The 25,307-nt window shown below is 35.4% G+C and overlaps 1 protein-coding gene across 2 annotated transcripts in view; it reads right to left on the minus strand.

The window, feature by feature from the left end:
• DYNC2H1 (dynein cytoplasmic 2 heavy chain 1) overlaps positions 1–25,307 on the minus strand; it is a 180,606-nt gene that overhangs the window by 126,113 nt on the left and 29,186 nt on the right. For both annotated transcript variants that reach the window (XM_075742293.1, XM_075742292.1), the window contains 23 exons: positions 25,153–25,303; positions 23,681–23,883; positions 23,003–23,185; positions 22,616–22,798; positions 22,217–22,440; positions 21,307–21,422; positions 19,094–19,293; positions 18,173–18,437; positions 17,636–17,843; positions 17,137–17,266; positions 15,603–15,758; positions 14,283–14,542; positions 13,377–13,623; positions 12,503–12,654; positions 11,815–11,959; positions 10,505–10,607; positions 7,781–7,948; positions 7,523–7,647; positions 6,147–6,395; positions 5,243–5,351; positions 3,975–4,088; positions 2,993–3,135; positions 1,046–1,127 (listed from right to left, as the gene is read on the minus strand). In XM_075742293.1, the coding sequence (XP_075598408.1) occupies positions 1,046–1,127; positions 2,993–3,135; positions 3,975–4,088; positions 5,243–5,351; positions 6,147–6,395; positions 7,523–7,647; positions 7,781–7,948; positions 10,505–10,607; positions 11,815–11,959; positions 12,503–12,654; positions 13,377–13,623; positions 14,283–14,542; positions 15,603–15,758; positions 17,137–17,266; positions 17,636–17,843; positions 18,173–18,437; positions 19,094–19,293; positions 21,307–21,422; positions 22,217–22,440; positions 22,616–22,798; positions 23,003–23,185; positions 23,681–23,883; positions 25,153–25,303 (3,916 nt within the window). The remainder of the gene's footprint in view (positions 1–1,045; positions 1,128–2,992; positions 3,136–3,974; positions 4,089–5,242; positions 5,352–6,146; positions 6,396–7,522; positions 7,648–7,780; positions 7,949–10,504; positions 10,608–11,814; positions 11,960–12,502; positions 12,655–13,376; positions 13,624–14,282; positions 14,543–15,602; positions 15,759–17,136; positions 17,267–17,635; positions 17,844–18,172; positions 18,438–19,093; positions 19,294–21,306; positions 21,423–22,216; positions 22,441–22,615; positions 22,799–23,002; positions 23,186–23,680; positions 23,884–25,152; positions 25,304–25,307) is intronic.

Here is a 25,307-nt window from a genome sequence, read left to right on the forward strand (position 1 = left end):
CTAATCATAAGAGAAACTTTAATTCCACAGAAATTGAATTTGAAAATACTTGGACTTTTTTAGAAAGGAAGCCCATATATTTTTGTCTTCTCCCTTGTCTCTGATCGCCAGTAGACTAAAAGATCTTTCTGAACATTCCAGGTCCTTCAGTTTGTTGAACAGTTTCTCAAAAGAAGCCCAAAGATACTGTAAAATAAATTGTTTTACCCTACAAAAGAAAAAATTGCTAAAACATATCTACATGTAAACGAATGCCTTTAGTAAGTACAGAGGCATAGATTCACTACCATGATCTAGGATAAAGATTGATGGTAGCATGAACACTAAATCCTAAGTTTGTCCGTTATTCTGATGGGCTTGAATGCCTATTAAAAAGCAATACAAAACATGAAACCCCAAGTGAACCATAAAACAAGAAATCCCAAGTGAACCACTTACCATTTTATACTCTGTAGGCTCCATAACTTCTAAGTGCTACTTAGACTAAAGCTTTTTATAAAGTGACTAAAAATTGTATGATGCAAAAAAGCACTGGCACTGGTCTCCTAGGTGATGTTTGACACCCTATTTTTAAATTGTTTAAATTTGAAATTTTATTATAAAACCAAATTATTCTGAAAAGGGAGCATTACTTAGAAGAAATTAGCTATTGGAGATGAAGACTTATTGAAGTAAAATGAGCAGGTCTAGGACAAGAATAATGAAAACGTATAGACTAAAAACCTCAAAATATCACATTTTGATGTTGTGAAATAACACCCACATAGAAGGAAGATACAGAACAAAACAAGATGCAGCTTAATCAGTTTATAAAATTGAATATACATAGTGATTGCTTGTGCCAGAAGAGACTGGGTTTGATCAGTCAGGATGTATGTTCCAGACTAATGTTCCCTTGTGTAAAATGCCTGCCATGTGAACAATACTAAAGTCTATCAATATGCTGGCAAAAACATACTCAAAGTATCTATTCTATTATCTATCCCCAACACAGGACTGAATAAGTGGTTAATAATAATAACTAGTAGGTCCACATAAATATTACCTGAATGTTTTTTCTTAAGTTCCTTATGTGTTTTTCCAGTCTTTTCTTGCTCATCTAAATCATACAGAAACATTTCAGGTATCTAAAAAAAAGAACATGATTTTTTGTATGAAAATTATGAGCAATGAAAATTTGAGTTAAAATAAAAACAACAAACTTTCAATCTAATTTCTCATTTGAAAAGACTGAATATGATAGCTTTATTCAGAATAATGTATTTACAGATATTCATAGCATTAAAAAGATCAATTCTGCCTTTCCCTGTCACTGATAACTTCCTGTTCTCTCAAGCAGAGTAGCTTTTGCTGGCTTTAAGTACAACCTGACGTTGAAACTGAGGCACAATGGCTGGTGGAGAAGCTCCCGTAACCCAGGCAGAAATGGACACGCTGCACCATCTACTCCCATGGCTCTCCCAGCAGAGCAACCAACGCTGTGGTGCAGGTGTGAAATCTATCATGATGAGTCAATGGGAGAGGCCGGATCACCTTCCAGACTAGACTGAGGTGGTTACTGCAGAGGAGTCTGGGGACACATTATGGAATGAGCTTTTCAGATTGCACAAGAATTACTGAGGGTTGGTGAGGCACTTGCAGGAGTTGGCTGCCAGACAGACTAGAAGGTCCAGGCCAACTGCCTGAGAGACTGTGGAGTCTGGGAGTCAAATCAGACCCACCTGCATGTGTCTCTGCATGTGTACATGTACATATGTGCCTGTGCAGGATGCAACAGGGAGGATCCTAGATGCAAGGCCAGCTACTGGATGGACTGGATATCTAAGCCCAGTTACTAGAAGGATCTACTGTGTGTCTGTGTGTGCCTATAAGTATGTTTGTGCACACACAGTAACGCAGGCTGTACCAGCAGTTGGAGTGGGGCTGCAGCCTCAGGAGCTTGTACATCCAGATGCCAGCAAATGTGGAGGCCAGGGGATGCTGAAGGAACCACTGGAGGCTCTGTGTGTCTGTGCCCAGCTAGCAGGGGGATCCACATTCTGCACACATATGTATTTCCCACTAACGGTCCTTCATTGTGATCTCTCAGAGAGGGGAACAGGATGATGCCTGTTTGTGTTTCATAGAATCATAGAATAGAATAGAATCATAGAATGGTTTGGTTTGGAAGGGACCTTAAAGATCATCTAGTTCCAACCTCCCTGCTACGGGCAGGGACACCCTCCACTAGACTACATTGCCCAAAGCCTCATCAGTTTGTGCTAAGGGTTTCTGTTTGTGTTGTTCTGTGTGGCCAATCACATGTATATATGTGCTGTATAGGTGTGTTTGTGTACATGCCTACAGTTTCACCACTCATTCAAGCTGGGGCTGTGAAGCTGTGGCAACCTTGCCCCATCTAGGTACTGGATTTGGCAATCTCTTAACATATAGAAGTAATATATATATCTTTCTCAAACTTACACTGTGAACATCCTGAAATAAGCAGATTTTGATCCTAAAAAGAATATACTGACTCCATTCCATCAAGCAAAACACTTAACAAAGATTCAAGAATAACATAAGGTTTACAGTGCAATCTTAGATCTATAGCAGCTCATACACATATAAACAAACCTATTTTTAAACTAGCTGTCAAGCATACAAGTGACAGCAGATACCATCAGCATGGCTGGCTTTAACATTTTGCTTGCAGTCTATTTCTATTTTGTTCTTAAATGCTGTGTTTGATCAGTCATAGCAGTCACCATTTTGTTCAAGTCAGCACGCAGAGAGAACAAAACATAATGTTGCTGGTAAAATAACAATGCTAATATTACTTAACTGTTCTGCAGAATTTTCTGGCTTTTTAGGACTGCATAAATGGATTAAACAAGTGCAGTTACAATTATTCATTCACAACTTCAAATATTTTGATCTTATTCACCAAAGCTCAGTTATTTTTGGAGATACTAATTTAAACAAATCATAATTTTTAATTAATTCAATTTACCTTTTCCATACTGTTTTCTGACCAGGTTTCCATCCACAAAACCTGACATTTCTTGTACAGTGCTGGATTACTTTCACAATTTATTGTGAAATTTAAATTGGTAGAATCCATGATCAAGACAACATGCAGATTTTGTTGGATGCCTAAGAAAATGCAACATAGTAAGTATTTTGTAGATAACAATCTGATTACATGATGGTAGATTTATTGCAAATACAACATAATTTACTGTCCTTCAAATACTTATCACAAGATAATTTCTGAAAAAAAGATAGTATTACATCACATCAGACTAGGGCAGGAATGTTTATAAACAGAATTTAAACAAATTAATCTAACATCATGTATTTTCATTATGTATATTACAGTATTTTTTTTTTAATTTAGAAGAGCTGACTGTATTTAAATAGATACCACTAGTTCTCATTCCAATATAGACCAACAGAACCTATTAGAAGTAGTTCCAGGGCCCTTGAGTACGACTACCAACATCTGATTTCTTTTAGTCACATTCTTCCATTTATTTGTAAACTATTTAATCTTCTTGTTGGTCCAAGGAAGAAACACAAATAATTAAGAAATCTATCTCTAAACTCGCTTATGATTATTTAGAATCCAAAGTGATTTGTAAGTATAATTGACAAATAGAAGAAAATTCTGTTACTAGATATATAAGCTAAACAAACCAGAAAATGATGGGGATCAAAGCTTTCTTCCTTCTAATTACTTTCAACAGCAGATTTCATAACAGCTTTGTAGAACATTCATGGATACAAAGTTTCAGACAGAAGAATGAATTTTAAGCTGAGGGGTCTGTGCCCTCGAATATCACACTGTAATCGTTATTCCTGCCTGGTTTTTAAAAACTAAGTGAAAGTTAAAAATGCATACAAAACAATGACCACTTAGAAATTATTTGCCCATTATTACATCACTTTTGTAACTTTGTAATAAATTATAACTTATAATTCTGTTCACATACGGTATGTGAAATAGTTGAAAATTGGTCCTGTAAATCCATCTTGTGAAGCTTGATCCTTCAGAGGAGATAGCAATGGTTCTAATTCTTCTATTTTGTACAGCCCAGGAACCTCTCCTATTTCAAGAATGAATTTAAAATGTCAGATCAAATACACTATAATAAAAATTCCTCTGAAGGATTCCCTTGAATCCTCTGTATAGAGTTTGAATATGGCAGTATTCACCTCCATACTTCCATGAGTATCATCCCATGTACTTCATCATTCTTTTCTTGATATCATGAAAACAACAGACTAAATTATAGTGATTCCATTTAACTTAAACAGCCTACTTTGTTTATATTACTGAAATATACTTCAAAAACTCATTCAAATCTACCCAAAGAAAGTGATCCAATACTGCATACAAAACAAATCGAATCATGCTTTGTAATACACCAGAAAACAGAAACATGAAAGAGAGTAGTTATCTAGGTACTCAGACATAGAGGTTTAACATTGGATAATGAGAATCTGATACTGTAAGGAGACTTGGATTTGCACCTGGGAGACAGGAGAATCTGGTGCTCTTGTTAAGCAGCTCGTAAACTACTGCAATTCCAAAAAACATTTAGTAAGTTAGACTTGGTCCTTCCGTGATCTCTCTGATCAAGGAACAAAGCTAGATAACAAAATAAAGTCACTTTTGTTATTTTTTATTATTATTTATCGTCTCATTACTTTCAGAAAAGTGGGCTTTGCTGGTGTTCATTTAAGTAAAGGACTCAGTCTATACAACCTAATAAAACATTGGGACATTTCTCAGTTTTCAATGTTATTAGAAAAGGGAAGCTGTGGAGTAGAATACATTACCATTTTGTCGTTACATTACTATAAAGAACTCCTTTGAAATAAGTTACTTAACTGGCAACGTCAAAGAATTGAAAGCACCCCTACTGTAGGATAGGTTAAAGGATAGCTAAGAGAACTTCAAGTCAGTTTCTCATGTACAAGCACTCTAGCAAAAACAGTGTAGAAAGCTAACACTTCTGTTATGGACATAAAGTATAGAATATACAAAGCAGGTGATACACGATGCAATTTGCTCCTGGCACAGCCCCCTTTATATGCTGAGCATGATGTCATATGGTATGGAATATCCCTTTGGCTAGCTGGGGTCACATGTCCTGGCTGTGTCCCCTCCCGGCTTCTTGTGAAAATTACCTCTATCCCAGCCAAAAACCAGGACAGTGGTAAAAGTAGTACCGTAATCTTTTTGGACTTGTCTCACCTGAAGACAGTAAACTGTTGATCATCTCAAGGAAGGTGGAATGAACAAACTGATAGTCTTCGAGCAGCAGTACCACCTGCTGAGCTTCAATGCCTGCAAGCTCCATCACCTAGAAGCAGGGAAGACATTTAAATCGCAGTATATAGAATATATGTATTGTTCATAAAAGAATGATAATCTTTCCTTGATTATAATATCAGATATATATTTTCTCCACAGCATCTACACTATTATATATTTACAAAAGATTCCTAGGTGATTCAGATATATGAGATATCAAATATAAAGAACATTCTACATAAATGTACAGCTTGGTAATGAAAAAATAATTAAATCAGACTCTTTCATAGAGTATATTTATGTTCCAGATGTGACTCAATGATATAGTCGTATTGCTCTTTTGTGTGGGCTTAGCCTTAGAATTTTCTTTAGCATTGCTGAAAGCACTGGGAAGTTTCTGATTCAAGGTTTGCATTTGTTTTTAAATAAAATGTACATTTTCATTGATCAATACAATTTTATTTGATTCAGTTACTATTCTATTAACTGGCAGACCATAGTAGAGAGAAAAAATAAAACTATATACAAATATGAAAACACAGACATGAAAAAAACCTTCCCGATATGCACATAAACTTAGAATTTATGAAGTCCATATCACTCATAAAAACAGCTCTGGTGTTCAAACAAGTCAAGTTTCAGGTAATTACTATAAAGAACAGTATACATATCTAGACACTGAGAACTTGTGTCTGAAATCTACTTGTTTCATTTACACTGTTGACATTCTGCTTTTCTTAAAATACCTCTTCACACAACACTTCTGTGTCCTTCAAAATTCCCATATACTTTTTTTTTTTTAATACACACAACACTACAAAATGGAAGACACTGAGTGACTTACATATTTAAGATCATTTTTGAACTGCTTTGGCTCATAGCTTCTGGAAATTTTGGGAGTAATCAGAACAGCTCCGTGCATATGACTAACTAAAGAGGTAACTGTTCGACGACCTACACCACTCCGTCCTGCCAAAAGAAGTGATCCGCCAGGAAAACTTAGCACTCTGTCCACTTTAGACATATAACAGAGGACTTCTTGGAACAGTAAAATCTCTATCTCTTTTTTGTCTTGCCCATAATGAATAATACCCTGTTAAAAAAGAAAAAAAAAATGTTCACTAGTAATAAATAAAAGCAGTAAGATATGAAAACATCCACCATTTAAAAGTTTAGAAAAGAAGGGCTTGAAAGCTTAAGAGACCATGCTAGTATTCATTAGAAATAAATTATTTATGTGACAGAATTCAGATATTTCACATACCCTGTACCAGTAATGAACAGATGACATTACCCCCAGCACCAGGATACCCTAGAAGTCTTTGATATATTGAAATAGAAATCTACCACTGAATTAAATAAAATTAAATAATGGACCAGAACAAAGTCTGAGCTGTGTCTCTGACTACAGATTAATTAATACATAACTTAGAAGAGTGTTCTAGGCAGCTAATTGCTGCATAACTGCAGATTATGGAATTTCCTAGAGAAACACACATAACAACAGATCCTAAGATTAAATTCTGGCCTTGTTATACTTAATAAAACTTCATCTTTGAAGCCCAACACAATTGTGTAGTCAGAAAAAAGAAAAAAAAAACACCACCCTCTGATTACTGAGGCTATTGAACTTCATCATTTCCCATAAAGTCTATTGGTCACAAGTTGGCAATTAAGGAGAGGGAGGAGTTCCCCACTCTACAAGAGTCCATCAAACACTACTAATAAGGAGAGATGATCTCAAAGCTCTCATGCTGAAAATCAGTCAGCCTAGCAGAGTTAACAATTTGCATTTCCTCAAACTCATTTTTTGTACTTTACTGTTTAAAAGCATGCCAAATCTCCAAACAATCAATTTGTATTTCTTCAAATAAAAGTTACATTAGCAAATTACAAATTCAAAAAGTAAACGTTTAATAACACTTTGGTACTCAAACAATACACAAATACATGCATATCAATGTTTCTCAAAATGTTGTTCATAAAACTGTTGTAAATCACCAGAAATACAACTGATGCCCTTTCACTAAAATAACCTGCTATGATACTTCCTACTGCCTGCCACATGCATTACAAACCTTCCCTCACTTGACCAAATGCAAAAGATGATTCCTCAAACAAGCAGCAGACCCCACTCTAAATCTGGTGCTCGCATGTTACGTCCTACAAAAAAATGTCTAGACTAATCCTTGCTGTGTATATTCTTTAATTTTGTCTCACTTTTTGAATAATATCTTTCAGGTCTGATGAGTTTAGTCTGCCAAGTGGCCTTCCATGTGGTGGTAGTGCCTGTCCTGGTGTGACGAATGCCTCTTGACAAGCTCCCCAAGTTACATAGAAGATATCTGTGAAAATAAAAGGAAGCATTTGAAAGATTAGGTGCTCAGGTCATATGCTATCTGACTTGATCAGACTGATTCGATTAGGCAGTTCTAAACAAGTATTTCAAGTTTGTGTAGCACACCTCAAGTGATTTACCTGCTATATTGTCCAGAACATCTGAGCCCCAATCACCTTGGAACACTTTCATCAAAACATTATCAAATATTTGAAGTTCTTTCATGCCAACAATTTTGTCACGGAACAAACAACGTGCTTCATAAGCAACAATTTCCAATACATGGTCTGCAGTTTGTGTTAATGATCCTACAAAATTTAAGGAGAAATTTTACATTTCTCAAATTTTTCATTTAAAATATGAGATTGAAAATGAGTAAGTGAAATTACATACCAGCAGGAGAGCATCAGTAAGGAAGAAATAAAAGAAAAAGTAAACATTATGAAGTGCTTTTTAATAATATCTTTATGGACTATTACACAATAAAATGAAACATATCCTAGTAAAACAAGTTCTCCAGTTTAGTGCCAGCATTCTAATGAAAATGAGCAAGGTGTTACACACAAAGTAAAAATTAAGAGACAAAACTCCAGGCAATGAAAACAAGAAAATCCAGGAGACTGCTTTAAAGGGGAAGAGAAACACTGATAACAAATACTAAAATAACAATTAATACCCAAACCAGTCTGTATTATAAAATGCCACTAGAGAATACAAAGTTTCGATATTCTTCACAGAAGTAAGAAGGAAGGTGAGATGGATAAATAATGACACACCATATTGTTCGTCACTGTGGTGGGTTGACCCTGGCTGGAGGCCAGGTGCCCACCAGAGCTGCTCTATCACTCCCCATCCTTGACTAGACAGGGGAGAAAAGGTATAACAAAAGGCTCGTGGGTCGAGATAAGGGCAGGGAGAGATCACTCACTAATTATCGTCACGGGCAAAACAGATTGAACTTAGAGAAAAATTCATCTAATTTATTATCAAGCAAAACAGAGTAGAGCAATGAGAAATAAAATCAAATCTTAAAACACCTCCCCACACCCATCCCTTCTTCCTGGGCTTAACTTCACTCCTGGTTTCAACCTCCTCCTCCCCCAGCAGCACAGGGGGATGGGGAATGGGGGTTGTGGTCAGTTGATCACACGTTTCTGCTGCTCCTTCCTCCTCAGGGGGAGGACTCCTCACACTCTGCCCCTGCTCCAGCATGGGCTCCCTCCCACAGGAGACAGTCCTCCACCAACTTCTCCAACATGAGTCCTTCCCACGGGCTGCAGTTCTTCACCAGCTGCTCCAGTGTGGGTCCCTTCCACGGGGTGCAGACCTTCAGGAACAGACTGCTCCGGCGTGGGTCCCCCATGGGGTCACAAGTTCTGCCAGCAAACCTGCTCCAGCGTGGGCTCCTCTCTCCTCAGGGCTACAGGTCCTGCCAGGAGCTTGCTCCAGCACAGGCTTCCCATGGGGTCACAGCCTCCTTCAGGTGCCTCCACCTGCTCGGGTGTGGGGTCCTCCACAGGCTGCAGGTGGAATCTCTACACCCCCTCATCCTTCCTCCATGGGCTGCAGGGGGACAGCCTGCCTCACCATGGTCTTCTCAGGGGCATCTCTGCTCTGGCGTCTGAAGCACCTCCTCCTCCTCCTTCTGCACTGACTTTGATGTCTGCAAAGTTTCTCACACCTTCTCACTCCTCTGGCTGCAAAAGCTCCATAGGTTATTTTTCCCTTCTGAAATATGTTATCACAGAGGCGCTACCGCTGTCACTGATTGGCGTGGCCTTGGCCATCAGCGGGTCCATCCTGGAGCTGGCTGGCATTGGCTCTATCAGACACAGGAGAAGAGTCTAGCAGCTTCTCACAGAAGCCGCCCCTGTAGCCTCCCCCAGTACCAAAACCTTGCCACACAAACCCAATACAGTCACTGAAAAAGTGTATGCATATGTCACCTTCAGATACAACAACGGAATCCTTAAATGGGCTGAGATTACCCATTCGTTGATTATCAGTGTAGCTTTCCTGACCTCATTCAAGCTACAATTTGATGAATCCAGAAAATTAATTCCTATCACTTTTGTACTCTTTAAGCAGCCCTCTATGTAACCCTTTAATTAATGTAAGAGCTAAAATATAATAAGGAGTAATTGCTCATGATCTTGTAATAATAGCAATTTCAGAGACACAAACAAGATTAGAAAGAAGCCTATGCTATTTGGAAAAGCGCACAAAATTGAATACCTTTACAAATTTTACCATTTCCAAAGTTAAAAAAAGAAGAACTTTCAGACTAGACTTCCAACTAGAATATTTAGGCTCTTTTCATATATATATATGTAAAGTTTTACAGAGATGAGAGTTTTCTAGATGTTTTCTATATGTTTGAGGGTTGTTATATTCTTCTTTTGTTAAGTAGCTCACAGATGATGTGTATCAGTTGTAGTTCCACAGTCCCCTCACCAAGTTTATAGAACCAGGTATAAAAAGACAGGCATGATAGGAAGTGTCTGGGAATCCAGAAGACAAGAGATATGTTCAAAAGAAACCCAACCCAAAACTCTCTGAAAACAGAAGAAAATGGTGGGGAGTAGGAGGTACACTTCAAGTTTTCATAGCACAGAAAGCAGTATAATCTATAAATAGCTCCCACATGTATTTTAAAACATCACTGGAGTTTTTTAAACTTGTTTAATATGTTACAGAATGAACTATTAGGCATTTTTTCTCCTCTAATGTGTTATAGACAGTTCACAGTGTAGAAAAAATACCATGGATGAACGAGTTGCACGTGGAGTCAACAGACTGACATCAGTAGTAATTTAGGTTATTTTACAACTGCTTTATCAATGAAAACCAAACAAATTACTTACCACCTACTAAATTGTATCTGAATAAACCAAGAACCCACTGAGTAAGAATACATGGTGTAAAAAGGTAATGACTGTGATCATCAACAGTGAACTTCGCTCGTACCTAAAAACGGAAGTTTAAGAGGAGAGGAAAAGTGATGTTTTGAAATGTAACACACTTGGGAAATTTTCTAAAATACCAGATAAATTAGTTTTATATTTAGTCTATATATGTAGATATTTCATTAATGCACTCTTTAGTTTTTTGAAAAGTGCAGAAATTAATTGTTTAAATAGTGGTTTCTCACCACAGAAGATTTTCTTATAACTAGAACATTTCTTCTGTACCATTTTTGATGCAAACAACTGCAAAATATAAAATGCAAAGAAAATATAAAAGTGTAATAAAAAACTACCTAAATCAGTAACTTGGTCACTACAAAAGACTTCTCATAGAAATACTAACTCTTCCCCCAGAGAGGATATTTGAATTTACAGCTATACATTTAATATACATTTAATTCAAAGAGTAACTGTCTTCCTCAGTTATTTGGTCCTACTGTGATGAAATTTAAACTTAGATTTCTTCAAATACATTGATTATATCATATGAAACTCCTGCTGACTGGCATATGCTAGCCAGTGACTATACCCACATTCCAGTCATAAAGATCAGTTTTATATCATGGTTCTGTCTAGATGGAGACGTGCATACATTCTTGGAACACGCAGTAAGCACTTACATCCCCACAGCACCTACTCCAGTAACACTACGTACATAATTAAGGAAAACAAGTACTTACATGTTTTGCTAGATAGAAGTCCATAAAATTTTAAGTGGGGGGATAAAATGAACTTGCGTGTCTAAACACCTATTTTTAACAGTGTAAAATTTTACTAGGTAGTCCTTGATGTGTGTAAAGGACTCCACCCTCATATTTTTCTTCTCTATTCATAACAGCATCCACAACATCTGAGTGCATAACAGTCTTTTAAGTACACCGTCTCGTCATCCATTAAGTGGAAAACACTATTATCTCCATTTTATAAATGAGGAACTGAAAGCACAGATGGGTTAAGAAGCTTGCCAAGATCATACAATAAATCTGTGGGAAAGCAAGAGCACTTACCACTTACTCAGTTTGCCTCTAATACCTAGGATGCTCTGCAAATAAGTAGCTCTAAAATTGACATCAACATTATGAAAAAGATATATACTTGGATTTTAATACTGATAAAATTTTTTATTCTCTTGTTAAAATCAAAAGCCAATTATTTTTTACAAAAATCTGAATTCTCCATCTCCATGAAAAAAAATTAAATTTTCATACCTGTTCATATACTTGAACCATAGATCCTGCTAGCTGATGTATTTTTGGTAAAGAACCCCAAATGGGGTGATTCTTTAGGTTTTTCTGTAGCACAGGTTCCAAGTAGGCACTATAAATAGTTTGCAGTTGGTCTCTTTCTGGATAGCTACAAATGAAAAAAAAAAAAAAGTAATCATTATGGATTATCATTGTTAATTTTTTTTATTAAAAAGATTCAAAGTTATAGACACAATTACTGAGAAATTTCAATTAATAGCATCTCCATCTAGCAGCTAAGTAAAATTATCATTTTATTGCAATAGGCCAGCCTCAGAATTTTTCTAAATGCATCTTTAAGCGTGTTCAAACTTAAAAACAAACAAATAAACCAACTTCTTTTCAATTTCTCTAATTTTGTAACCAAACAGCACCTTGATATACAGCTGCAGAGAGCAGTTCACTGAAAGCAAAATCATCCAGCAGAAAACATATTTCAAACACTTCACTATCAAGAGGTAGCTACAGATTGCTCCTTAGCTGGTTTCTAGTGCCAAGAGGCATCAAACAGCACCAAATCTGAAGATCCTAAACTGTTAGAAAGGATGAAAGACTAGAACAGCCACATCTTCACAGACTAAAGTGAGCAAGGGCCCTATAAACAGAGACTAAATCTGAGTTCTGAGAGTCAAACTAATTTCCACATACTTACTCAATTGCACAGAGACGAACAATAGAAGTAAATCTGGAGGTAAGTTTATGTCTTCCTAATGTTCCTCCAGCAGACATGGAAGCCACAATTTGGATGTTTTCTAAACCAACCCATTCCAGATTTTCATCATAAAATCCTTGATATGTAAGAACCTTTAATAATTAAACAAATATTTCATTAAAAGAAAGCCAACAGAGTATGGTACAAAAAATAAATCAGTGCGAAGTATACCATTATTACTGTTTTCTTAATTTGCAGAGGTATACTACTCTTCCCAATTTGATGTTAGCTCAAAACTTGCTGCCCCATTGTCCAGATCATTAATGAGGACGTTAAACAGGTACTGGCTTCCAACTAGACTTTGGGCCACTGATCACCACCCCTGGGCCTGGCTGTTCCGCCAGTTTTAAACCCACCTCACTATCTGCTTATCCAGCCCGTACATCAACAGCTTTTCTGCGAGGATCTTTTGGGAAACAGTAACAATGGCCTTAGTGAAGTCCAGGCAGACTACATTCACTGCTCTCCCCTCCTCTACCAGGTCAGTCATTTCATCATAGAAGTTTATCAAGTTGGTCAAGCATGACTTGTCCTTGGTGAATCCACGCTGACTACCCCTGATAATTTTCTTGTCATTCATATGACTACTGCATTATAACTCATTGAGGCAAGCACTGTCTTTATTTACTTATGCATATAAGCCAATTAAAAGTGGTATCTTATTTCAGCTACATATTCTATGAAAGTACAAACAAAACAAATGTCAATACAGATGCAGGATGTTAACTCTGAAAATAATCAGTGTAGGTACTTACTACATACACTAAACTATTTCAAGGATACTTAAATATAAATAACAGATGTAAGTGTTCACCTGCTGTAGAAAAGCCACGAGAGTGCTTGTTCCCCATTTATCAGGTTTAGGTAGATTGATATCCTTTAAGTACAAAACAAGCCTTTCGCAGTCCTTTGGTCTGTACACTCGCCCCGTGTTTGTACTGATTACAATGCAAGTTTGACTTAATTTTTGTAGAAGATGTTGAGAAGTAGTTTGTGCACTGCAGTGAATGGTAGCAATCTGAGTGGATCGGAGTTGAGAAAATGCATAATGAAGCAGCATCCTAAAAAAAGCAAATGTGTATATACATATAAGCATAAGTAATACATAAATGCATTAAAATACTGTGTATCCAAAGATACTGTATAGTTTTTGAATTAAAATACATATACTTCACACTGTATTAATATAATAGGTGATGCATGAGGTTTGCTGAATTCAACGTTCTTGCTTCTAAAATTGTAACATTTTCCATTCAAGAATTCAATAAAAGTGTAGTACGCAGCTACACAAAACACATACATAGCGTAAATACCTTGTATATGTGATCCAACCCATGTAAATAAGCAACCTAAGATAGGCAACAGGATGAGCTAAATTTAGTTGCCTGCACACAGACATCTAGTGCCTCTTGAGATGAGACCAGACAGCTCATGTGCCTTTCAACTGTTGTTCCATGACAGCACAGGTTTTCCAAAGGTCCTGTTTCATGTCTGAAAGCATCATTCACATGTCTTAGATGCATAGTGGCAGCCTGAACTTTCCCTGTAGATCTTCATAAGAATTTACCTATTTGCCACTTCAGAAGGTTTGTTTGATTACTAACCTAAATAAGTGATATTCTAGCAGAAAGTCATACTATAAAACCATTATAACAAAATATTACAAACTTTGTCAAATAGCTAGAAGTATATTTTGCTTAAAATAGGAAATACTTTTTACCCTTTTCCACATCCTTCAGGACCCACAAGAAGAAATGGCTGCTTATTGTTAAAGTCTAGCCAGGGTCTAAAGTAATCTAAACCTCTCTGCATGTCAGGGGTTTGGATGACAGGAAGTGTTTGGAGATTACTGAAGTCATCAGCTGTTAGATTTTCAGGTTTTTTCAACTGATATAGCATTAGCTGTCCAGTGTCAGTGTCATAATATGTGTCCAGGGGCTTCCTCGGATCTGGTGGAGATTCTTGTGCCCAACTGAAGATCTTTAAAAAAAATAAAAATAAAGCTTCTGTTAAATCCATACTCTTAATGACAAGATCTACAACTTCAAGCTAATCTAAAGAATGTTCAAAGAATACTTCTGTAAAATCAAACATTTAATTTTTCAATTTGATAGCTTTAAGGCTGCCTTTGAAACTTTAATCACGTTATGCATATGCTTTATGATTAAGTCCTTAACTAACTGTAAAATATTACTCTTCCACGTATTACTTTTTTCATAATATAAAGAATATAAAATGAATTTTATTTAGAAAAGCTTTCTATAAACTTTTTTTTCATATTAGGCAACATACTTGATAATAATCATAAGAATGAAATAACACCTTCACATGCATCAATAGCTAATTCCAAAAAGCTGAGTCTAAACCTTTACCATCTGTCCTGTATATATGTTATAGCTCCAGGCTATCTTTTGGAAGGAACTATTTCTTTCTCTCCAACACAAAACCCAAGCGTGATTGTGGAGACAACTACCTCCAGGGACAGCCTTCTGCAGACTCCATGGACCAGTATACCCACAGTTTGTCAACACTATTCTCTTGTCCTTGTGCCCTCAAGTATCTCCATAAAGGAACCACACCCCAGTGCATACAACACATAACCTCAAAATAATGCTGTAAGAACATGTCCCTGGTGAGGTGCAACAAAGCCGCCACATTACTATTTGAAGTATTCTGAACAGAAAAAAAAAAAAACAAACCACAAAATAAATCTGTATTACATATACTCAATACACATACACACACAGAGTCTGCTATAGTGAGTCCTTGCATTAAACAGTACGGACAGAGGCCATTCTCTATCTCTTGGTGCAGCACCAAAGTATTGCTCTATGGGCTGGATGCACTTAGCAGCATATTAATGACATATGAAACATCCTTTTACTTCTCAGTTATTTCCCTATAGACAACACAGATTGCCAACAAATTAGAGCACAGATATTCTATTATTGTAAATATGCATTGTTAGAAGACAGAAAAATACTATTCCTACTATATATACTGAGAAATTTTTAATAAACTTCCTGAAAAAGATTATTACCTCTTTTGCAAATTCTTGTCGTGATTTCATGTTCAGATTACCACCAAGACCACGCAATAAGTTAATAATAAATTGTCCACGATCTGTACACCCATGAAGATGAGACAGTCCATTCATCACAGTTCCAACTAAACTGGTTTCTACCACAGAGTCATTCTGTAAATTGCAAGTTTTAGTAGATTTAAATACATACCCAAAAATAAATGTGATGCATTGCTTGCAGATTACTACTCATTGTTCTTTGACACTTTCACAAAAGATGAAAGATCTCAACACTGCTGCTGTTCTAGAAAATGCGCTTGGCATGAAATTATTAAGCATTGATTTGGAAGTTTTAATTCCAGGCTATGTACTGATGTAATTTTGGATAAGAATAAGAACTTTCCTTACAGATTTTGAGAATCTATAAGAAACCAACATAACTGTATACTGGAAATCTCTCTTGTGAATGGATTCTTTACGGATTTTGCTCTTTGGCACCAAAAGGGATTTGCAGTGTCAGGGTCAATGTCATGGTTTTTCCTCTGTATCCACCTCAAGATACTTTAAACATCTAAAAATCTCCATGGGTGAAAGAACCAAGAGAGGAAATAATATTAAAACCACAACAGGACTACATATGTTCCCCAAGATGAGGTAATGCAGGTCTCCCAAACACTAGCTTACTGTCCGCAGCAGTGGGGATTTCTCCTAAATAATGTTTTGTGCAATATAACCACTTGTTCAATGCAAATCAATTCATTCAGAAGAAGGGGAGGCAAGGAAGCATTTAGAATCCTTAAGAAAATCTAGCATATGCAGAACAATTATCTTGATGTACATCCCAGAATCACAGAATCCAGATAATGTACAAGGTTTTGGACTATCCTTTTTTAATATTGTAATTACATATTACCATTTGCCTATTAAAACATCTTTCAGTTAAGGCTTTGAGTAGAATCCTAAAGAGCTAAAGTTATATACTTAAATCCAGGACAAATTAGTGGGACCTGTTAAAATTTAACATTCTGAACAAGCAGACTACTTTTTTAGATATGCCTCTATCAATCTTTTCGGGTATCTAGCATTACATTTCTCCCTGACCTATTAGAAGCTTCAGTCTACACTCTACAACTTCTCAAATTTTAGCTATTTTTTTTTTTGTTATTGACAATAAATTAAATCTAGAAAACCAATTTCTTCACTTTTCCATTTTTTAGTTTAAATGTTCAGATCTTTCAGATCTTTAAAAACATACAGAAAAATGTCTTGTATGGAATATTAAGGATATATATTAAGTTTCACAGAAATACACGCATTTCATTAGTTAAAATTGTATTAAATGTTTCAAAACTTTAAGTACAGCAATCACTTTTTGGAAACTGAATAAGATCAATACCGGAACTATTCTAATAAGAAAACAGAAAATCAAAAAAGCACTGAGTTTTTTTTTAACTTAAAATTTAAAAATATGAATTATCTCTTCAGCGTTAACATGGAAAAATGGGTCATCCTTAACAGAAGCTGACATTTAATTAAGTATTCAGTTACTAACCTTCTTCACAACCCAGTTTAAAGCCTTTTCAAAGTAGTCCCCAATCCAGTTTTCAAGGTTGTATCTGCATTCTTCAGGCTGACTTCTTAGCCAAGACTTTATCAAAGAATTAAGATCTGTATCTTCATCACTAAGTCAAACCAAAACAAGATTCAGACAAGTACAAAGCATCCACATGTCCACAGAGACAGGTTCCAAGGAACAACAGGCTTCCAGGAAAAGTTCAGAAAAACACTTCAACAAGAATTTCTAATCAGTATTTGGGTCACACACAAACAAATAATCCACCATGTCTCTTTCTAAAATTCTGAGAGATATTAGCCAAAAGATTAGAATATGATAGCACAGAAGGGACATGCAACCTAAAGCAAACTTCCTCAGTGATTTGCTTCATGAGTGTAAGCAAGTAATTAAATTGCTCCATCCACTTTAGACTACCTTTCAAGAAAAGTAAGTATATTTGCTTACTTTAAAAGTATTTAATACTCCTGTGACTTACCTCAGAAAGATCATTCCCATTCGAGATATTGTAGCAGGAGAGGCACAGCTAAGATCGTGAGTTTCAAATATAAAGTTGACATTTGAGCCAAATTGAATTCTTTCTCCACTGGGCATAGTCAACAATCTGTTGTCATCCAAAACGGAATTCAAAGATTCAATCCATTCAGGATCAATATCACCATCACATATTATCCATGAAGTAATATCTATTTCCAGACACAAAAATAAAATATCAAACCCAAGAAAAGCACTCTAAAGAATATCACCCCTTGCTATTTTAACACTGTTTAATAGTCTTCCTTCATTAGAACTTAAATATAAGCTCTATGAAGATATTCCTTACATGCTTTACTTTCTGCTGTCTTTTTGCTTTCTTATCACAAAATTTGGAAAATATGTATTAGTGTTCTTGACTATGATAGTCACCACTTTTCTTACCTTATGCTATCCACAAATAATAATATAAAAATGTAACTGAAAATAAAAAATTTCAGTAATTTAAGCATAATGACGTATAACTCTCTCACAAACGTACCTCGGGGTTCTCGTACCATTTGTCGAGCGCTATGTGTAAGCACGCCATCAGACCATTCTCTGGTATCCATGTCAATATGGCCTAGCAACTGATGTCGAGGCATAGCTTTGGGATTCATAGTATACTGTTTCACTACTTTGCCAGTTTTACCAAGTGCTGTCTTTAACATCCGCCAAAGCGTTGATTTACCTCCACCACTTGGACCTACAATAACTACACCCATTCTTTGACGTAGCTGTTCATATAATTCCAAAGCCTTCTTGATCTAGGTAATAAAAGAGATAATGGCTATGTAGTGTTGTAAAGCTAAATCAATCATGTTCCTTTTTAATATGTTTCCAATTTACTTTGCATGCAGTTACTTTGTTTCTATAATTTTATTTTTTGAAACAATAGATATTTGCAGAGGAAATTAAAATTACGATACTAAAGAATATCAAGGAACTTATTTTCCATGTTAGAAGTATTTCACTAAATTATGAATATAAAAATATCACCCCTCTTTGGGCATGTTTTTACTGAGAAATTAATGAACCTTTAGTCATAAAACCTCATCCACCCCTACAATAAATAAATATAAATGAGACATTGAACTCCTTGATAAAACCAAATGTTCACATATTTAATTCTCTCACTGTCCAAAACATTCATTGGCATTTGTACCTGGCTTGAATGAAACTATGTGCCACACGTTCACATCTTAATTTTCCTTGCACTATTTTTCTTTCAATTACACAACTGATCTACCTTGCTTCAAACACACACATCTATTTTTTTAATATATACGTAATTAGAATCTATCAGTTATTCTCACTTTTTTATATAAGCTTTCAAAAGTAAACAGAAATGAGTTGAATGTAATATTAATCAGTTCTAATTCAGAATAAGTCATATTGGTTTGTTGCTGTAGTTGATGTTTACCTGGGTGCTTATAATTTCCAAATTTGCTTCTTCAAAGACTTGTTGCAAAGCTGTAGTTAACTCAGCATACTCCACATCTTTAAAGTCAATGCCAGGAAATACATCTTTAACCAGTGCATCGAAACGTGCACAGTCTGCAAATGTAAGCTTTGACATGGTATTAAGCCGCAGAGCTTGAACCACCATGTGACTTTCATTAACTGGAAACAAAAGCAAAGAAGCCAGATCAGTTTAAGCTGTTTGTTGTTTGGTTTGGTTTGTTTTTTGCCTTGGAATACATTAGCACTTGAGGCCATACTGCTAAGACATTGAAAGTGGAATCGTGGTGCAGATTACATTCCAGTTTATGTACCACTCTACTTGGAAGTTAGATGAGTGCCTTACTGTAAGTATCAAATATATATCTGTATAGAATGCATTTGTGAGCATGAGATGGTTATGATGCTGGCCAGATAGTACATAATGGCCTAATGATTAAAGTGAGACTAAGAGTAGCAGTGTTAAGGTAAGCAGAGTAGCTTACTTGTTAAAGCACTCATGGAAGAAATTGAGGACCTGGATTCTAAACCTTACTCTGCCAGAGGCAGTTTGAAGTCACATCTCTCAAGTATGTCCTAATTAACTATGAATATTCCAGAAGTAAGCATTCTTCACAACTCCTCTTGGATCTGAAGTACCATGGAAATGTAAGTGTTTTGGGACCAGAATGAAAATAGCCACAAGAAAGCTTTACTCTGCCAGAAAAATAAAGATACCCATGATGGGAAAAGTACGAGGCTCTGATCTATGTTTTTTTGCTTTTTTAATCAAATTACTTTCTCATGTAAAACATGTACATTTTCAGAAAGCAGGACTAGGAACCACAGATGAAAATCATCCTATGTTTCTGCCCTCCTTCTGAATGCAAGATTGCCCCAAACCAGAATACACTACAGCCCAAATATGACACAAGGGCAGAAAGTGTCCATTCCCTATCTTCCCTTTTTCCTACAGCTTTTTCCCCAAGTGTTCCAGAGGTTAAAGATTACTAAACTCTTGTAGAATTTGGAAAAAGTTCAAAGATTTTCAGCCTGAACAATGTCTGAAATGCAAATGCTTCTACAGGCAAATTTTCTAAACAGTTAAGAGGAAAAATGCTGACATGAAGGAACTTGATTTAGAAAGGTTGAACTGCTTTATGAAAGGAAGTAATATGAAATTTAAGCAACTTTTAAGAACATGACCAACATTTTGACATGCCAAAGGATTCTGATTCAACAATAAAAGCAAACATAAAGAAACAAAATCACATTTGTTGGAAATATCTTAAGCATCTCAAGTTAAAAGATGGAAAACAAAAAAAAAAAAAAAAAGAAAAATGTCTGGGTTCAAATCATAAGCTAAATGCCTTTTGCAGGGTTACTGAAAGTTATATTTTCAACTAGACCAAACAAATTTCAGCAAATTACATATAGCTAAACATGAAGCTAAAATGTCATAGCAAGTAACAGTGATAGGAACGTGCTCTAAAACACATTGCTGGTAATTCTTCTTTGGCAGATCCAAACTGAAGTCAATTACAAATTCTTTAAAGTTGTCAGACCATTTGTTATGCCAAGATTTGTAAACCAAGGCTGTCTCTAAAAACTTTCAGATATATGCAGTTTAAACAAGAAGCAGTAGCTGTGTCCTAAAGGTGTGAAATGCTCATTCCCCCCACATTCTGAATTCCCACTAATTCAACATCTAAACAACAACAATCTTAAAAAATCTTAAAAAAAAAATAGTGACCCATTCTAGTTCAACACATTTCTGTCATTTCTACCTGTTCTTATATTTGTCTCTGTCTACCAATCTTAATCTAATGCCATGTGACAATTTTAGCAAACCTCAAACAGAATCAAAATGATCTGATGACTGATGAATAATGGCAGCATCAGATCAACTTTCCTGTTGTAAGCCAAGTGAAAACAAGAGTCTTTGAGAATCACTCAAAATCATCCCAGAATAAAGTCCTATATCTATGTTCTTACCATATAAACACTCAATCTAGAATACGACAACAGTCTTTTGTGAGCTCCTAATGAAGAACTTTCACAGATACTTATTGCTTTTCTAAATTGCCTCCAGATCCAAGCCACAGCTTCTCAAAACTCCAGTGAACAAGAAAGGTGCAGTCAATGGTATCTGTACAATATCCTAAATAATCAAAAGTTTGGCATGGTCAACCTTACTTTCTTGCTTTGCTTCACTTTTCTTCAGCTGATGAAGAAGAGCGCCACAGCCTCTCAAAACAGTCTTCAATGCTCGTAAACCCCAATCATAGTGCTGCTGTGGTGTCAGAAGCTCCCTAAATTTAAAAACAGCAATGTCATAATAAGCTTTAGGTGACAGCACCTGAAATTTTAGTTTGGTGAACGAATCTGCTCATAATAATGTTTTGGGCAAAAGTGAAACGGATGAGTATTCGTAGTGCCATCTCAAATACATGTCAGATATAAGCAATGATACTCTGAAATTTTCTGAGGGAGTATATTAAACAGCTAATGTATTTATTATTGTCCCTAATATCATTAATTAAAACCTCTGAACTTTGTTCTCTGTAATATGGATACTTATAACCAAATACTCACTTGCATTTCAACAATTTCAAGAATCTAAATTCAACACAATGCTTGTGAGCATTCACATGCTCACATTCACATTTAGTGAGCTTAATAGGGGAGAAGTACTTTGCTACCTTGATATTATAACTGCATTCCAGATATTTTCACACCTGAACTTTCCAATATATTGCAATATTTTTATTTTATAAGTTAAATCAGTATCTACAAAGATTTGCATAGTATACCGCTCAGGTTTAAGAATTGTATTGAATGCAAAACTTTAGATGACTCCAAACTTCCATTTTTATGTCTAGTTTTGTTTCTGACACATAGCTTTCTGCAATAGCCAAGTTATAAAATATTACAGAAAATTAACAGAAAGTATATGTAGATTGTATCCCTACAGTCATGCTTTGGCATAGACTAGACAGAGAAGAAACAAGATGGCAGTAAGATAACTACAAAGATCAATGCTAAAATAAAAGAAGGAAGAGAATTAGAAAAGTAACATGACTAAGGGGAGCAGGGGGAAGCTTACCTTGCTAGATTAAAAATAGCCACTAATTTTCTACCAAGTATTTTAGCATCCTTAAAGCCTTCTGAATACAAAATCACTTCTGCAATGAGTTCATTGTCTGGATGAGTCATAGCAACTGGCCTGAAAAGTTGTTTGAGGTTATCAGGCAGTTTTTGTCTTCCTCCATAACCTTTTCCAGCAGGATTCAGTGTGATAAAAATTCCAGAATTATGATCCATTTCAACCTATCATTAGAAGTGCATTGTAATAGTATATTGTTATATGAAACAGTATTTAGAAATGCTGGGTGGACTATGTTTCATTACAGTAGTCAGTTTTTAAGTTTGACCCAGTTGTTTATAGATTGTTTTTATAAGAAAATAATAATAATAAATAATAATAAAATAAGTTTTGCTGTACCTTTTTGCCAAGCATCTCACATACAGGACTATGTTTCTTCAATGCATGTTGAATTGTCTGAATCTGCATGGATACTGCAGATAAAACCGCTTCCTCAAGTCTATTGAATTCATCAAAACAGCCCCAGGCACCACACTTCACTAAGCCCACAAATATGCGCCCCATCGACTTCACATCGATGCCCTTAAAATTAAAAAGAATACTATCAAAATTCAAACAACAAGAAAATGATGAGACTGTCTTCCCATCTATTAAAAAATATCATTGGAAATATCCACAAATTTCTAATGGAAACTGATAAATTATCAATATTTCTAGAATATAATATTGCTTTATGAAGTATGGGCATAAATATCCATTTCTTAAATTATACAGAACCATATTCACCTCATCACAATTAAAGACTAATACTTGTCTTCCAAGAAGTCCACCCAAGGCCTTTACTGATTCTGTCTTTCCAGTTCCAGCTGGACCATAGGGATTTCCTCCAAGGCCCATCTTCATAGCCTGAGTAAGAGTCAGGTAACACTTATCTGTCAAAGGTGTATAAACAAGTTTAGGGGAATTACCCTGCAGAAACAAAAAAAATTATATTGATTAGTAGACAGAAATTGATGACGATGTAATTTCATTAATTGAATTCATAAATCATTAATTTGAAAATATAACGCAATAGTCAAGATTACTGTCTCATTAAGTATATGAATTTGTTTACAGTTATGAAGTTTTCTTGATTTTATATAAAATGTCAAAGCATTATGCAAATATTTTTAGAATTACAGAAAAGGGGTCAACACAGATGAAACTGGGCTCTGATATACATAAGTAGCAAGCATATTTATATGATAATGTAGCTGCTTTCCACACAACTTACATTTACCCAATCAATATCAAGAATGAAAATGATTACCCTATCTTTTAGTGTTTTTATGAAACAGCATACTAAGGACACAACAAATTTGAAAAAAATGGCAACAGTTGGAATGCAACCAGCATCATGCATGAAATGAGGAAGTGATTGACACATATATAAAAGCCACCAGGTAAAAATTAAAAATACCACACCTGATATTCGTAAGTATATTGGAGTTCAGCATCTACCATCTGAATGTAACATTTTTGGTCCTTCATATAAAATCTCAGCTGCTTCTTCCAAGCCCAGTCTTCAACATCGTGAACCTGAGCTTGATTCAACTGCTTCACGACATCAATGTTATGAATGATATCAAAAATGAGAGCTTTAAGCTTGAGCTCAAGGATTCCTGATTCTGCAAATAACCCCCCCCCAAAAAAAAAATTAACATTCCAAAAGTGTTTACAGCTATGTCCACTTCAGTAATCAGTGTGGCACAATCTGTTAATTGATCTGTGGAGGATCTGAAAACCATACTACACCACTATGGAGATTTTACTCAGACTAACTGGGGTGATGTGAAATGAATGTTCATTAACAGATTGGGTGCATTCAGTGTACTCTGAGAACATGTTGTTTAACTTCGCTTCATTTGAAAGAAATCCAGTTTCTGTGCTCCTATACCATGCCATGATGGGAATTAAACCAAAGTAAGTAGGGATAATCAGACAACTCACTTCAAGATCACACATATTATCCAAACTCAAAAGTTACTGTAAATTAATTATAAAATAGACAGAATGAACACTTTTCTATAACTGATGACATTTCTCCAATGGCTATAGAAAGAGCACAGAAAGGGAGCTTAGATGAAGAACCACATTTACAGACAGCTGAAGGTAGGTGATATGAATCCTATTCCTAATTAATATATCAGATGTTAACAGTTCATAAATTTTAAACCAGAATTTAATAGAGTAAGCTATACAAATATGGGGTAAGACTGCCAACTACATGTCAAATTGAGTCTTATAGGATAAGAGCCATCTCACTTTACCTACACTATAGAATTTTACATGTGAGGTAGTCTTCAAAGCTCCCCTTCTGGTCAACAGAGAGGAATAAGGACTCAAAGGCATAATTATTCTAAACCATTTGGACTATATAAGGTTCAGAACAATCATGTCTTGAGAATAACTAGTTTATTGGGTTTGCTACAGACGTACTCAAGAATTATTAGTTCAGATGCAGATGTATACATCTAAGAGAAAAAAAGTTACCTACACAGTTGTACAGAATATATTGTCATGGCATTATGTACCCAAACTGCTGTTTGGCCAGTTCCCATGAAATATAACACTAGAGCACACTTCAGTAGGTAAGGACAAATTATCAGTAAATATATAAAACAAAAAATATTAAAAGTTATTAAAAAATAGAGAGGTTTGCAAATATATAAATGTTCCAAGTTCATTTTTAATCAAAATAAAAATCCATTGTTCACTCTGAAATATTAAATGCACTAATTTTCACAGTAATAGGTGGGTAACTTTATGTAACTCAACTTTATGAACTCAAATCGAGATAGATTTATATAATTTCCTGTTTAAATAAACAGAATGTTAAATACTATACAACTACATAGCCATTGTAAAGAATTATATATTAATTATCATTTTTATACCTGTACTCCCGGTATCTTCTATACAAGTATCAATGCTAGTATAATGTTCCAGTTTAGCCATGAGTTCTGATTCTAATTGTTGCAGATTATGGTTTTTGATAGCATTTTCAACATCTTCAGTGAACTGAATTTGTTCTGCCAAGGAAAGAATCTTT

This window comes from Balearica regulorum, chromosome 1, assembly GCF_011004875.1.
Source record: "Balearica regulorum gibbericeps isolate bBalReg1 chromosome 1, bBalReg1.pri, whole genome shotgun sequence".
NCBI lineage: Eukaryota > Metazoa > Chordata > Aves > Gruiformes > Gruidae > Balearica > Balearica regulorum.